We start from the raw sequence: 16,456 nt of genomic DNA, 5'->3' as shown, positions 1-16,456 counted from the left end.
ACCAATTTAATAATATTACCAATTAATGTTACCGATTTATAAATTACGAGTAATTTTACATCACTAGGTACCTATGTCTATAGTTTTTGCTATATAAAAAAATTGTTTCATATCTGCCATTATTAGAGAACAACGGCACAGACTACCTAACCTAACCTAACCTAACACGTAAACGTTTACGTATGCATGCGCATTTCTTATATTTTTTATTTTTTATACACGTAAAAGATTCTTTACGTCTACGTATACGTGCCAGCAGCGGCCGACTCGACCGTAGGCCGTTGTTCTCTAATAACAATCCAAGTTTTACGTATACATACCATACCATCTAGTTGCTAGCACTTGGAGTGATTCATTAGAGTGCTGCTTTAACTTATCTAATGTCCAATACACATCATGCTCCATCGCGTCTGATATAAACCATGGTATAGTTTTAACATAGAAACGAATTTTTTTAGCTAAATTTTTTCCTTACTATGTAATCTGCTAAACATAGATCAGTAAACAATTCATAACCTGCATTATCAAAAAAAACTATATCTAAAAAGAAACTATTTGAAATCAGGTTTTTCCTCCCTATTTCAATTTAGTTACCAACTATGTCAGTGTCTGTCCCTTTACTGATCACTTCCCATATATCTTGAGATTGATCCGATAATAGACAAGGATCTAATAGATGCGTATCAAATAGATTACCTGGATTATCTGTTTTGCCAAGGGATATTGACAGATCACATTTATTTCCCCACAAGTTTAACTAGAAAAATATATAAAATAAAGTAGGTAATATTTAAAAATCAGCAATATTAAATTTAAAATTTTACTTTAGTATGGATTTATAGGATTCTTCAGGAATACAGTACTATCGTTAATTGAAAGTATTGGGAAGATACGCAACTTAATGGGCGAATTCGTGACAACGCTGATTTGATTTCTCCTTACGCTTCAAATGCTGTAGTACAGGGTGTCCCATTTTAGTTGAAATCATACCGTATATATCTCCGTTATTCGTGAAGATAGAAGGGTGCGGTTTGCACAAACCTGTGCCACTTTTTTGTCAAACGGAAGATGCTGTCAAAAAAAATTTTCATAGTTCTCTTCGTTTCTGAGCTACACAGTCTATTTGAAAATTTTGCCATTTGGGACAGCCCCCGTTTCTCCGTTATTATGGATGATATCGAGAAGGTGAAAACTGATTCTTGTAGAACTTTTTACGTAGAATACAGTGGCGTAGTCTGTTTTTCTACCAGAAAATTGTTTTTGAAAATATGAACTTAAGTTATGTTTTTCAAACGGAACACTCTGTATATTTATAAATCATATGATCCGCCTTGCTATAGGATTCTCAAATATATATACAGGGTGGTCCGAACTGTATTCAGAAACTTCGGCAGCAAATTCTGCAGATAAAAATAAGTAAAAAAGTTTGTATAAATATATGTCCTAAAATGCTTAGTTTCGGAGATACAGGGTGTAGAAGTTTTTTTATTTCAATTTTTTCCAAATAATTTCTGAAGTAACGTCAATATTTGGATCAAAATTGGTGTCTGAGAGTTTTTAACATGAGATATTTGATTTTGGTGTCAATATGACTCCTACTAGTAGAGGGCGCCACCTACATATTTTTTTAACTGGTTTGAAGATTAATAACTTTTCGTCCGTACCTGTATAAAACTACTGAGTAAAAAAATATATTTACGACGTTTTTTATGTGAAAAAGGTCTCTTGGCAAAAATCGTTACGAGTAATGTTTTTCGAGATATTTGGAATCGAAATTACCAATACCTGTCATCATTGACCTAAATTAAACATGTTGACTAAATAGTTATTAGACTGAAATCATAAATTTGAAATGTTTTCGTGCAAAAAGTTCAACAGAAACTGTTTTATCGTCATTTTTTGCAGAAAAATTTATGATTAATTTATCATTATCACATTATATATTATGAAGGAATCCTTCACCCCCATTACTCTATGGTTTACTAAAATTACATAAAGACAATAATCCAGTTAGACCAGTCGTCTCGTATATAAATGCTCCCTCTTATAAATTATGTCAAATACTAGCTAAAACACTTCCTTCCATGATCAATTTTCAATCAAAATTTGCCATAAAGAATTCTTTTGAGTTGCTAGATAATTTGAAAAATATTGAAGTTCCACATAATGCAACACTCGTTTCTTTCGATGTCAAAAGCCTGTTCACTTCTATCCCAACCCATGAATTGTCCTCTATTATTTATGAACTAATTGATAAATCTAATCTTAATATAATAGTAAAATCCGATTTAATAACAATAATTGAAACTTGTTTAGAACAAAACTATTTTCAGTATAACAATGAAATATTTAAACAGAAAGATGGGTTACCGATGGGTTCCCCAATTTCACCGTTATTCGCAGAAATATTTATGGCAGATTTTGAAAAGAAGCTATTTAAAACAAGAGTAGTTTAATATCAAAAATAAATTATTGGGCAAGATATGTAGATGACATTTTTGTATTTGGTCAGGCACCGAGAGAAATTTAAACAGTTTTTAACATTATTAAATTCAATTAACCTGAGAATACAATTTACAATTGAAAAAGGTATTAATACCATCAATTTTCTTGATGTTACAATTATAAAACAGTCTAATAGATTACAATTTGATATTTACAGAAAACCCACTACCACAGACACTGTAATACATAGTCAATCACACCAATCCTGGCAAATCAAAATGTCACCCTTTCATAGTTTAATTCATAGATTGGTAATGTTTCCACTGAGCCCAGAGAATTTTAAAAAAGAGTTAAATATTATTAAACAAATCGCCATCAACAAAGGATATAAGTGTTCCCTTATTGATAATATGCTAAAGAAAAAACAAAAGAAAATATTAATGAAAAAATTTTATTCCGCTAATTCTAAAGACAATAACAATTATCGACTTTTAAACTACATTCCTAATTTAACTAACAAAATATTAAATAATCTCAATAAAATAGGATGTAAAATTATTAACGTAAATAAAAGAAATTTAGGTCAAATTTTATTAAATAATAAAGACAAAACTAATGTCAAAAATAAGTCGGGTGTATATAGAGTGGATTGCAATGATTGTGATGCCGTGTACATAGGCCAAACAGGTAGAAATTTAGATATAAGGATTAAAGAACATGTAAAGTCTATTAATAATCTCCAGCAAAGTTCTGGTCTTGCAACTCATTGTATAGTAAATAATCACAAAATTAATGAAAACTCAATTAAGTTACTACACAGAGAAACAAAAGGTAGACGCTTAAATTACATTGAACAGTTAGAAATACTAAAATCTGTTAAAAACGAAAATAATGTTAACGACCAACAAGGATTTCTAAATTCTCTCTACATTTTTTATTACCCCTATTGTAAACTCTCTGAACCACCCCCATAGTAAATATATATATAGTTACAGTGTAGTTAGACGATTAGTTCTTAAAAAACTCTTGAAAAAGGCCTAACAAGCCGAAACATATATGTTGAGTTAAAGTTACTCTTATTAAAAGTTTTTTGAAACATCTAAAAGCGTGCTTTATTAAAATACTAATATTAAAATTTTATTTGGAATTGATATATTTTACTTTCCAACTGTTACCACTGAACCTCTGAATATATTTTTCTCTTTTTTTATAACGGAATTTATTATAAAGGGATGGGTTTGCAAATATCTAAAAGCTTGCATTATTAAAGCATTTTCCAGATCGACATCTTATTGGTTGCCACGATATATTTCATATTTCAAAAATTCCCAAAATCTGAAATCGAGAACAGACAAATCCGGGAATCAGGTAGGCCATCATATCGGTGCATTTGTTCCTATTCATTGATTTGAAAAATAATAATTTAACAAAATTCTAATATTTTCGTTCTAAGTTAAGTTGTGAGGAAGAGCCCCATCTTGCTGAAAGTATACATTTTACGTAAATTAGTTAAAGGAATATTTAAAAGTTCGTATACAATACCTTCCAAGATTTACAAATAACGGTAGAGACTTAAGTTTCCCTATATATAAAGAATCAATTAGTGGCTCTCAGCATAAAACAAGAGACAGATAGCAGTATATACTTTTAATAATTCTTTAGTTTCTTTTGTAATCAATCATGGCCTACTAATAAATATGATCTTTTAATAATTTTTCTTTAAATATTGCATTAAATAGTGAAAATAAATATAGAGTGCTATATATTTTTGAGAAGCTTATGGCAAGGCAGATCATATAATTTATAAATATACAGGGTATTCCATTCAAGAAAACATAACTTTAGTACATATCTTAAAAACTATTATTTTCGTAGAATAACAGACTACGCCACTGTATTCTACGTAAAAAGTTCTACAATAAACAGTTTTCATCGTCTCGATACCTATAAAAATAACAGAGATACAAGGGGTGACCCAAATTGCAAAATTTTCACAAAGAGCCTGTAGCTCAGAAACGAAGAGGGCTATGAACATTTTGTTGACAGCATCTTCAGTTTGACAAAAAAGTGGCACAGGTTTGTGCAAACCGCACCCTTCTATCTTCACGAATAACGGAGATACAGTATGATTTCAACCAAAATGGGACACCCTGTACAGTGGAGACAAAAATAATTCTGCGGTCAACTCACAAAACACTTATTTTCTCTAATTCAACCAGAGAAGGCATATCGAAGACGGTGTGAATCTGAAAGCGACAGTGTTGCCATATTAAAATGTATAATATATGTAATACTTTTGACAAAAATATCTTTGAATGAAAAATCCGCGTTTATGTATTGAAAATTTATTTGTGTTAAACATAGCATAAACAACAAAAACAAAAATGCTTTTATAGGTACTGAATATGTTGTATGAGATCGAAAAAAGTCGGTTAGTTGGCTTGGAAATGACAATTATTAATATAAAATTTTACATATGAAATAACAGCGATCTTCATTTCCAAGCCAACTCTGGCGCCGCTTTTTGTTTAATCATACTAAGAGTCGGCATTTCTGGTCTTGGGTGCTGGTTTTCACGTGTACGAAGAGTACAGCCAACACACTTAGTAAAATAAGATGTACTGAATAAAGAGAGAAGGCGAGTATTTTCCCAAGCGCATGGAATCTAGCGTCAGATTAAGTAGTTATGTAATAAATACTTCATATTTTTGCTCACTTTGACTTACTAGATTGCCATAACGACTCACTCCTATACATGTAAACGCCGACCCAAAGATTCGCTTGCCAGCAGGGTATAATATTACATTAAATTGTTTAATGATAGAAAATCCATATTATTAACGTACTGTACCCAAAATCCGCAAATCTACGGATTAATCAGTTCTGGCAACACTGTCTCTGGCAACCACTCACTCTGTCGACTGAAAGCAAAACTACGGTCTGCTATGGTACAGTATTCTTTATCCGCTGCGCTGAAAACGATACCAGCGCGCAGCGGCGCAGAGCTAAACTAAATCTCGGAATTCTCGAACAGGCTGACGGTAACGCCAACTACATCTCGGACAGGTTTAGTGCCACGAAATCGCCCATAAGATTGCGCATCTTCTTATTTCTTCAATCAACGGTACTATTTAAATCAGCAATATTAAATTTAAAATTTACCTTCAGCATGGATTTAAATGATTCTTCAGGATCTGTATTGTTTTGTTGTTCGACTTCTAGCATATGATTACCTAGTTGTACTATTAATGCTAACGCACTTTCATAAGAATCTCTCTTTGAGAAGCCAAAATAATCATAGTCTTTCAAAGATTGTCTGGAATATGTTATTAAATTTAACTATCAATATAATTAATGTTGTAAAATATTCAAAAATGATTTTTGGAGAATGTTCTTGAGAATGAACGAGAATAAACGAACAAATGTCGAGAATTTGTAATTAGCGCAAAGAAAGTAAGTTGGGAAATTAATCTATTACTTTTTAATTTTTTTTTCGAAATTTGTTTGGTTTTTCTTATTATTCTCGAGAAAAATGATATTTTTGAGCACGTTGAGAACAAAAGAGAAGGCACATGAGAGATGACACCTGTTTTATGAAACATCCTGTACAATATAGTATATTATAATTACTAAATACTATTTTTATAAAAAGTTCATATTATTTAGATTCCAAAATGAAAAGTTTATAAAAATGTAAAAATAGTTATATGGAATGTTCTCGTTCATGCTTAAACATGCTGTGTACCCTATGTGTTATCCTAAACGTTTGTGAATGGTCCTATTAATTATGACACTGAATAATTACATATAATGAAAAAGTTTTGTTACTCACGTAAAACTAAAACTTTGTTTTATTCTGCGATACATGTAGCATTCAGTTAAAAGCCATATTGTATTGAAGTAAGTTGTATGGCCTTCCTCAGAAGCTTGTTTTGTTATGTGTTCATTAAAAAAGGGTATGTCAGGATCTGTTGATGTCAAATACGGCAGAGGCTTATTTGTTTGTATCTCATATTTCAATTTGGATATTTCTCCAATAACTTTTTTCAAATCATCATGGGCTATCTAAAATCGTATTGTGTTTTATAAATGTTCAGTCAAATGCTTAAATATTAACCTCCCCATAAATTGCTGCTATTTGCTCCTTATTGCGTACCAGAGTATCTATCAACTGTGTTAGAATTATTGGCAGTCGACTTTTTACAGTGTAAAATGCAAAACTCCTACAAAGAACTCATATTATTAAAAAACAATAGTTGTTAATTACCTTACCTTTTATAAAATGCCGACAAATATACATTTCTAGGAGTTTTAACATCCATACTCATATCCTGACATTCGCACATTTTACAAAAAAATGTAACAAAATAAGTAATTTTATGTTAACATGCATGCAAGCAATGTCTAGTTCTATTTTGCTACTTACTATTTTAGTAATCCAAAGGACGTAGGGGACATAAGGTCAAATGTTTCTAAATGGTTTTTAAAATATTTTCGAAATTTACAAGGTTATTTGTTACGATTCTGTCAACTGTCAGTCAAAAAAAATAATCTGCAAAAACCTTGGAAAGGTCCAAGGACAAGGACATCCAAAGATCGTGAATGCCAAGGACACCGGAAGATATCGCTGGAGACCGAATCCAGCCGAATTTCATATGCTTTATATATGATTTCGGATTTATTGGGATTTATCATATCTATATATCATCTGTATATGATCCACATCTTACAACAATAAAAATCCAGTTCATCATATATGTATTATATATGATTGAAATCTTTTACGAGTCGGCCATTGTACAAACGAACTACTCACGTTGCTAAATTTATTACTAACCTCTAAACACCCAAAATATTTAAAATTATATTTCTTGCAATGTATTGAATTAAAACGTAAGTATAAGAAAGCATGATTCGTTCTAGACGAGCTGTTATTTATTGGATAAGGTTTTTAGAAAATGGCAGAATCAACAATAGTAGTTAAAGCAAAACCTCAACGCAAAGTTTTCAAAGCCACTCGAATTACAAAAATTCCAGATCGTATTCTAAATGACCCTAAACTACAAACAGCTGCCGCTGTGTTACCGAAGAATTACAATTTTGAGATTCCCAAAACAATATGGAGAATTCAAGAATTAAAGGCTAAAATGGTAGCCTTACAAATGCCCGAAGGTTTATTAATTTTTTCTACAACTCTAGCTGATATTATAAAAGAATTTACGGGGGCTGATACAGTTATCATGGGTGATGTGACTTATGGTGCTTGTTGTATAGATGATCTGACAGCTAAAGCTTTAGGGGTAAATTATTAGTCATTATAATATAACTTAATACCAATTGATCAAACATCGTTAAAATGTACTTTACATTTTGTTGATATAAAAAGTGGATCACCCATTTCATAGAAACTGTAAAATTTAACTTTGATAAAAGTGCAAAAATAGCTTTAGTTAGTACAATACAATTTGTGACAACTTTACAAGCTGTTTCCAAAATGCTTGGTGAAAATGGCTATGATATATCAATACCACAGTTTAAACCTCTTTCTCCAGGAGAAATATTAGGTTGTACAGCTCCAGTGTTAAGATGTTGTGACACAGTAATATATTTAGGAGATGGTCGGTTTCATTTGGAGGCTATTATGATTGCCAATCCTAAAGTAAAAGCATATAAATATGATCCTTACAGTAAGATTATTACTCAGGAGTTGTATGATCATGAACAAATGGAAATTATCAGAAAAAATTGCATAGAAGATGCAAAATTAGTGGGTAAATTTGGTGTTATAATGGGGACTTTAGGAAGACAAGGTAGTCCTAAAGTAGTAGAACATTTACGAAAACGTATCACAGAGACGGGTAGATCAGCTGTGGTCATATTATTATCAGAGATATTTCCAAAGAAGATAGAACTATTTTCAAAACTTGATGCTTTTGTTCAGGTAGCTTGTCCAAGGTTGTCAATTGATTGGGGAAAATCATTTACAAAACCATTTTTGACTCCCTACGAATTAGCCATCACACTAGGAGATGCACAGTGGCACAAAGAGGATAAAAGTTATCCTATGGATTTCTATGCAAATGCAAGTATTGGACCTTGGACACCTAATCACAAACCAGAAGAACTTAGTGTAAACACTTGTTGTGGAAAATGTCCTTAAAATAAGATATTTACTAGGTGAATTTGTATATATTTGTTTTTATAATAAATTTAATTTAATTTTATTTTTATTTAAGTTTCATATTGGATATCTCTTACATAAAATGGTAGTGTGTGAAATTACTGAATCTTTAAACCTTGAATTGACCTTTCCAAGGAATTGATATCCCAAATCACCAACTGTCCATCCAATCCAGATGTGCTTATTTTTGTGGCTTTACCTTTAGTCCCATTATAAATACATAAACAAGTTATAGCATTCTGATGGATTGAATCTATATTGGTATCTGACATTTCGGTTCTCGCTTGTTTGTCCAATGAATGAAACATTTTCATTGCAGATAATCCCCCTGATTCTTTCTTTTGGGATGTGTCCAATTTTCCACCAAAAACTAATTGACCACTTTCAGTCAAGTTATAAATTACAGGGACACAACTATGTCCAGCAGCAACTATGGCCTTAGTACTTATCCAGGTACAGTTTAAGAATGGAAGAATATCAGTTTTAATTTTATAAAGTATTTCCTTTACTAGGATCAGCAACATTAATCGATGAATCATGTGATACCTAAAAATATCTATAAGTAGCTTAAAAATCCAACCAAAAAACCAACATACCCAGCAAACTTTAGAACCGTCGGCCGAAAAACTGACACAATGGACCCAACCACCACCAGCAGATGAATTAACATACTCTGCCATAACTTGACCTAATGGCATTTTGTTTCCCCAAGGTGTAGGTTCAGGGGTTTTTTCAATATCTTTAATATAAGCAGAGAAAACTCTTACTTTAAAATCTGCACTTCCAGCAGCTAGAAGCACATTGTTTGGATGCCAGTCTAAGGTAGTAACTGTTGATCGAATGGGTTTCTTAATGTGCTTAGAGACCCACCAATCAATATTTTCACTTTCAAAGTAACATATGGATATAAGACGAGCTCCAGAGCCAACAGCAAATTTATTCTCATTTGGAGACCATTTAACGCAAGTAGCGGCCCTATTAATTCTTAAAAGAACTAGAGTTGGCTTCCATTTTCCATCTTTTTCTTGGCTCCAGACATATGCGTTTCTGTCACTAGCACAAGTCACTATTCTGTTAGTAGTTGGAGCCCAATCAATTCCCATTACTCGTAGATCATGCTGATTTAAAGTATCCAGTAACTTCCAGTCGTTGCCCGTTCTCTTATGGATTTCAACTTCTTGATTATTAGGGGAAAATGCGATTTCTATAATAAAAAACAAGCATATTTCACAGTTTTTAACGATTCATTTATTATATATTTACTTACGATTCCGGTCTTTATTCCAGGCATGACATGTAATTGGATTAACAGATCCAAATTTATGTATTTCAGTCATTTCGAAAACAAGTGTTTTGCGAGATTTTCTAACTTTTTCAAACAAAAATTCGTGGACTCTGGTCAGTCAACACGAATTTTTTCTGAAAAAAAATTTTTTTTTTTTTTTTTTTTTATTAATATTGATTTTATATTGGAGTAATCTGGGCGACTGGGCGTGAACTTTAAATATCCAAAAATGATGACTATTTTTCAGAGCACATATCTGACTTATCTGATGAGGAAAATGGGAATGTGGAACTACAACTACTTTATCCTATGACTTTATCAAAAAAAGTCATAAAAAAGGAATAGAGAATAGACCAATAGAAAAATTGGAATATTTCGTATATAATTTACGATTTCTGAATTTAATTTACAAAATTCATATATACTTTGAATTATATATGATTTAGTTGAATTATTCATGGTTAGTAAAATGGTTAGTCCAGTGAGCCAGCTCAAGGATAATGTATCCCTGGTCCTTGGCCTTCTTCTGTCCTTGGCCCAGCTATGGAGTGTAGAGGCCCAGCTCGAGTTGTTAAACTCTTGTTAAACTACACGTAGTAATTAATAAACTACATTTACTACATGTCACACGCACAAGTCGCAAGTCACAATCACAAATAGTTTTTTAAATGTCGAGTAGTAATTGTGTAGTTTATGTAATTAATGTAGTTTTTTTAAATAACAGCAATGAACTAAATACTACGTAACTGGAACGGACCCGAGCGTTGCCGAAAATCGGCTTTTGTGTGTCAGGGGCAATGACAAAGACAGAGTCATTAAGACGGTAACCTATCTCACTCCTATGAACTCCTATCCATTGTGATACATTTGGTCAGTGTACATCTGGGATAATAATTTACCTTTTATTAGTTTTATACAGCTTTTTATCGTTTCACCAATTGGAAGCAAGATTCATTTTAACGAAAGTTTTACGTATTGGCTGGTTTTTGTGTGTTCTGTCGCGTGTAGTATTTTAAAAGTGTGTAAAAAACTTAAATTGTGGTTAAAGTGTTTTACACAGACAAGACTGACTTAAAGACCAATAATAATGGTGATTTCGTGTGTTGCTTATGGTTGCAATAATGAGCAGGATAGGCGAAAAATTCCGTTTCATACGTAAGTTAAAAATATAGGAATATAATATTTTGTATTGTTTTATTTTTAACAAATCATACTCGCTTTTGGAGCATTTATAACATCCATAACAACCTTAACGTAGTATTATTTTTTGCAGTTTTCCTTTTAAACGACCTGAAATATTAAAGCTTTGGATTCAGGCTCTTCGTAGAGATAAGTGGACACGATCTAAAACTAGCCGGCTATGTGGGGAACATTTTCTTCCAACAGACTACATTAATCAGCCAGGACTGGCTGTTAAAAGATTAAAGCCTGATGCTGTACCAAGTGTGTTTTCTTTTCAAAACACTTGTTGCAAAAAGCCCTATGCTCCTCGTAGAAAAATAATAAAACAGGTTGGTAAATGATATAATGTTATTCTGTAGTGATTGATTATAACATAATTTTCAGATTTCTACTACAAGCGTTCACACTGAAAGTGAATTAATGGATATTGATTTACCTTTAGCTTCAACATCAACTACTCCAGCCAATAGAAGTGAAAAGTTTGGGAAAATATTATTGGATAAAGAAACACAAACAGTTCCAGTTAATATTGAACAACTACGTAGAAAAGTAAAAACACTTAAACAAAAAGTGAACCGGAAGAATCTTAAAATTCGTAACATGAAAGAGGTTATTAGCACAATAAAAAAAAGTGGCCACAGCAACGAAAATTTAGATATTGTATTAGAAAAATACTTTGAAGGTATTAAATTAATAATATTCATGATTTGTTATGTTTAATAATCTAAATTAAATTTCTTTATTTTTAGGTTTACCTCTGGAACTGGTCCTGCTTCAAAAACAAAAGACAAAAGAGGACCAAGACCAGGAGATGCCTAGAAGATCATGAGAGCAATTTGTACATGCGGCACTTCTATTCTCCCAAAGCTTACCATTTTCTACGCAATTATTTGTGTTACACCTAATGGTAGGACAATTAGAAAATGGCTCAGTGGCCTTAACTGTGAACCAGGGTGGGAGGTGTTTGGTACCCCAGAAGACTCAGTGGCTACAAAGTACATTTAAAAAGCTTTGATAGCACTAATAATTGATGCTATGTCAATCAGAAAGCAGATTGTATGGGACCATAGTGCAGGAAAATTTATGGGTAATGTAAATTATGGTGGTATAACTGATGTAGATCAAGAAACCCCAACATCGAAGCACTGTTTTTTTTTCAAATTGTCAGTTACATATATAACTTTAAATGTCCAGTAGCTTATTTTTTAATATAAACAAACTTGACTCGCATTTGCAAAGGCTCCTTCTCCAGCAAGTTTATTTGAGGCAGGCTGCTGCAGGTTAGATCTATCACTGATGGTTGAGCAAATATTGCTTTACCTATATAATAAGTTGGTGCTAAGGATACACGCTAAGTAATTCCCTATTTTTTCCATCCATGTGACAAAAGTATTCGTGTTTATTGTATATTGGATATTTGCCATATGTTAAAGTTAGCAAACCAGCTTTGGCTGAAAAAAAAAGAATTTAAATTAAAAAAATACTTTAAAAACATTAAATTGCATTTTTCTTGGCTCCAATTAGATAAAATTCAAAATTTGGAAAATTAATTAGGCAACTCTCTCTTAGTTCTAGTCACATTAATTATAAGAATAAGGTAATGAATGTACGACTTGCAGCACAAACCTTAAGTAGTGGTGTGGCAGATGCCATAGAATATTTAGCTAAATGTGGAGTTGCTGAATTCAAAGACAGCCATGCTACTGTTGAATTTATTAGGACTATTGATAGGGTTTTCGATATTTTAAACTCCAGAAATCCTTTTGGTAAGGGCTTTTAAAGCACCCATTGAGCAAATAATTTAAAATATTTTGAAGATATTTTCAAAAACAAAATCTCACGGAAGCATAAGTATGGATGGTATTCCATTGTTAAATAGTACACGAAAAACTTTTGCTTTAGGGTTTATTTTAACTTTGTGAAAGTGTAAGCCCCAACTATGTCGAAAGACCTTTTTTGTTTGAATGAAGACCCATTACAATATTTTTTAACTTCTCATGTTCCCAGGATCATCTGGAAATGTTTTTCCTGTATAAAGGTCAAGTGGTTGAACAACAACTTAAACATAACTGCTTAAATTGGGCACTGAGACCTCCGGAATTCAGTAACTTCTAGTGTCAGTGCAAATTGCTCTGAATTTGGAAGTTACTGCACTCCAGCTTTTGAATTCCGGTCAGAAGACAGACAAAGTCAAGTCATTTCAGAGCAAACCGAAACAAATAACGAAATTTCAAAGTATATTGAATATTTAGAAAAAAAAACAAGTAAAAATTGTTTTTCAAGAAAATGTTTATTTTATATATATCTATTATATATTGTCCGTCGCCTTGTTAATGAGGCCACTTGCCATCACTGTAGAGGTACATTAAAAAGATAGTGATATTAACAGTGATCATAGCTACAGCGCATCCTCAGAAACATTTACACAATTCACAAATTTTTGTATCTCGTGTGAATTTTCCAACGTTGTATACAGGCAGCGATGAAAGGCAATTTCATGTATGACGGAAAAAAGCAGAGGCCCAAAAAGTACATTAAATGTTAAAAAAGGCAATTGTTAATAGGTTATTAGTATTTTGGTGAAGCCTGTATTCAAATATTTCAACCTAAGCACCCTGTAACACATGAATTCATGAGTGAAGAAAATCATGAGTTTCAGATCGTTAGAAAAATTCTCGACATTTTAGCAAATGCGGTTGCATCACTGCTTTATGCGATTTAAATTACATGGAGTGCTGCTGATCCAGATAAAAATGACCAAACTTGTGCTTTTAAAAAAATTGTTGGAGTAGTTTTAAGGGTTTTAAGTATGCTTAGTTATTTTGATTTGTATCCTTTTATTATTTAATATACTTATATAATTTTTGCGGTACTTGATTTTTGAATTTCCCTATCCTTGGCCCTTGCCTTGACTTGTCCCTAAATACCGCTAATTTTAGGCTCACAGTAGAACAATAAAACTTTGACTTCTACGGATTATTAATATTATGTCATTTCAGGAAACAAGGTGCATTTCCATTTGGTCTAGTTTTGGTTTTTAGTTATTACTAATTAAAATAAACTTTCTCATGTTAAAACTTAAGGCCTTATCGTCTGCATCGGTAAAATACTCAAGTTTTGCTAAAATTGTTAAGCCAAAACTCTATCTATTCTTATCTTCCTATGTTTTGCTCGGCAAAAGGCAGGGGCTTCATAGTATCGAAATAAATATTTCGCAAAATCACTTGAAATATTTTTCTTTTTAAAATCCATTTAAGGTTAATAAGATGATAGAAGAGATAGGTATTGCCGTCACAACGACGGGTTGCCTATTTTGCGCTTTGCCTCACTTTTATCGATAGGCGGGTCCTTTCCAGTTAGGTAGTATACAGTTCATTGAATAACAGTGAAAACATAACCTAAAAACTTTGTTTGTTTTAATTTAAAGCTTCTTATTCAAAGATTTAAAGAAATAAAAAATCTATATTTTGTGAATTTGTTCCTTATTATGTGATATTTTTGATACTTAGTAGCTAAAAACGGTAATGGTGTGGATCCGGTGGCTGACCTTGAAACGAGTTTTTGCTGCATATAGTCACAGACACTACGCATGCCTCTGAATAATGCCGGGTACTGGGGTCCTTTAAGATTACTGAAATATTAATGTTTCAGTGTTTTTTGTCAATATATACCGTATATGATCGAAAAAAACGGCGTCCAGTTGGCTGGAAATGACGATTGAGGACATTTTATATAAATAAGGCCGGCAGCATTCCTTCATTTATAGTTATCGCTGACGTTATTTTTTCAATCACAGTACGCCGGTATATTGGCTATTATTATTTTAATATTTACTTTATTTTTTTTTTTTTTTTTTTTTTATTATGTATTTCCATAGTCAATAAAATTAAATAGAAATAAAATTATATTTATAATTATTAATCTAATTGCTCTAGATTATTACGCTACGCTTAAAAAGTGCTTTATTAAAAATTCGGAGGTAAAAAAGGGATGTACGCCTAGTTTTCTTTTGGCCGGGTTTTAAATGCTGTTGCTCCATGTCATGTTCATAATAGGTTGTTTTAACATTCCATCAAAAATACGGAGGCAAAGAGCCTTTCACCGGCCTCCTTAATTAAATTATGGGGCATCGCTTCCTTGTTTATTCTAGCCGCCACATATATTGCATTAATTTTCTGTTATGAATTACTCTGTTCTTACACTAATTTATATGATTTTCTTAGTCAAAGAGCTATTGGAAGGACAGACAGGATCTTCCACAAAACCAGACTGTTTAGCACATTTATTTTCAGAACCAAAAACGCAATATAATATTAAGATGAGGCATAACAAATATTATAGAAAGATCTTAATATAATTCACAAACTAAGTCTTAATAATTTAGTCTTGTATTTCTATTATTATTACATTATTCTTATAAAACTAATAAGATCAAAACTCAACTTTCACCATATTGTCAAGATTTGGCATTAGGAGAAACAAAAATTACAATAAGTGGAAAGAATAACAAAGTACACGGTATTAAATACTGTAATGTTTTTACGATACAAACCATCTCCCTTCTAAAGAAGAAAAGATAAACTTGCAAGCTTATTTTAGTCTTATCAACACACTCTTCGATAAAATCCACTAACTTGATATCTATGCTTGATATTTTTAAGAGAAGTATGAGTACAAAACGTTAATTATAATCAAAGTATATTATATTAGTGGCATTATATGGCAGGCAAAAGTATTTTCCTCTCAGGCAGACGTTTGTGTTCTATAAGACAACTTTAATCATGGTAGTACTTCAAGCATCTTTCCTGTACTCAAGTAAAAATATTGTTGAAATAAAAACAAACAAAAAAAAAAAAAAAAAAAACTGAAAGAAATAAAATAATTCTAATAAGTTTAAAACCATTAAGAAAAAATAATGATATTTTTTTTTTTTTTTTTTTTTTTTTTTTTTTTTTTTTTATTAATACAATTTTATATATTATTTTTTTTTTTTTTTTTTTTTTTTTTTTTTTTTTTTTACCTTAATTTTGGATATCAAGATAAATCACCAGTATAAAAAATTTATATTCGTATTATTGATTAACACGCAAAAAAGGCACCGGCATTAATTCGAAAGTAAACTGCAATTTGGCAACATCGACGATGTGCTCTTGCGTAGTATCAAGAATAGATCAAAAACTTAACAAATATGAACTTCGAGGATTAATTGCAGGATCTTTTTGCCTAAAGCTATATAATTCTTATGGAGAAATTCACCCGAACGTCTCCAATATATGATTTTGTACACGCAAGGCACAGCTTCATAATTCCCCTCTTCCTAGAAGGTATGGAGCAAGGTATGGAGACATCGGCGTCTTCCAACT

General features: G+C 31.7%; 2 protein-coding genes and 2 pseudogenes across 2 annotated transcripts; 2 read left to right on the top strand and 2 right to left on the bottom strand.

Moving 5' to 3' along the window:
- Positions 1-291: 291 nt before the first annotated feature.
- Positions 292-7,018, bottom strand: LOC115879856 (annotated as a pseudogene).
- A 268-nt stretch (positions 7,019-7,286) lies between these two features.
- LOC115879854 lies at positions 7,287-8,638 on the top strand (annotated as a pseudogene).
- Positions 8,639-8,641: 3 nt separating this feature from the next.
- LOC115879855 (actin-related protein 2/3 complex subunit 1A-B-like) lies at positions 8,642-10,047 on the bottom strand. The gene is given in 4 exon segments (XM_030896872.1): positions 8,642-9,118; positions 9,120-9,172; positions 9,223-9,830; positions 9,894-10,047. Coding segments are annotated over 4 exon segments (1,125 nt in total). The 5' UTR covers positions 9,964-10,047; the 3' UTR covers positions 8,642-8,724.
- Positions 10,048-11,447: 1,400 nt separating this feature from the next.
- Positions 11,448-11,922, top strand: LOC115879874. The gene is made up of 2 exons (XM_030896896.1): positions 11,448-11,775; positions 11,843-11,922. Exons 1-2 carry the CDS (start codon positions 11,514-11,516, stop codon positions 11,920-11,922), a joined length of 342 nt encoding a protein of 113 aa, XP_030752756.1. The 5' UTR covers positions 11,448-11,513.
- The last annotated feature ends 4,534 nt before the right edge of the window (positions 11,923-16,456 follow it).

The sequence above is a fragment of the Sitophilus oryzae genome, unplaced genomic scaffold (genome assembly GCF_002938485.1).
Source record: "Sitophilus oryzae breed Bouriz unplaced genomic scaffold, Soryzae_2.0 scaffold_158_pilon_pilon, whole genome shotgun sequence".
In the NCBI taxonomy this organism is placed as follows: domain Eukaryota; kingdom Metazoa; phylum Arthropoda; class Insecta; order Coleoptera; family Curculionidae; genus Sitophilus; species Sitophilus oryzae.
This window is presented reverse-complemented; position numbering and strand designations above follow the sequence as displayed.

Excerpts from the sequence above, each read along its gene's own strand:
- LOC115879874 (XM_030896896.1), top strand. The coding sequence starts at position 11,514 with ATGGATATTGATTTACCTTTAGCTTCAACATCAACTACTCCAGCCAAT. Across the intron at positions 11,776-11,842 it reads ATTAGAAAAATACTTTGAAG|GTTTACCTCTGGAACTGGTC; the intron begins GTATTAAATTAA and ends CTTTATTTTTAG.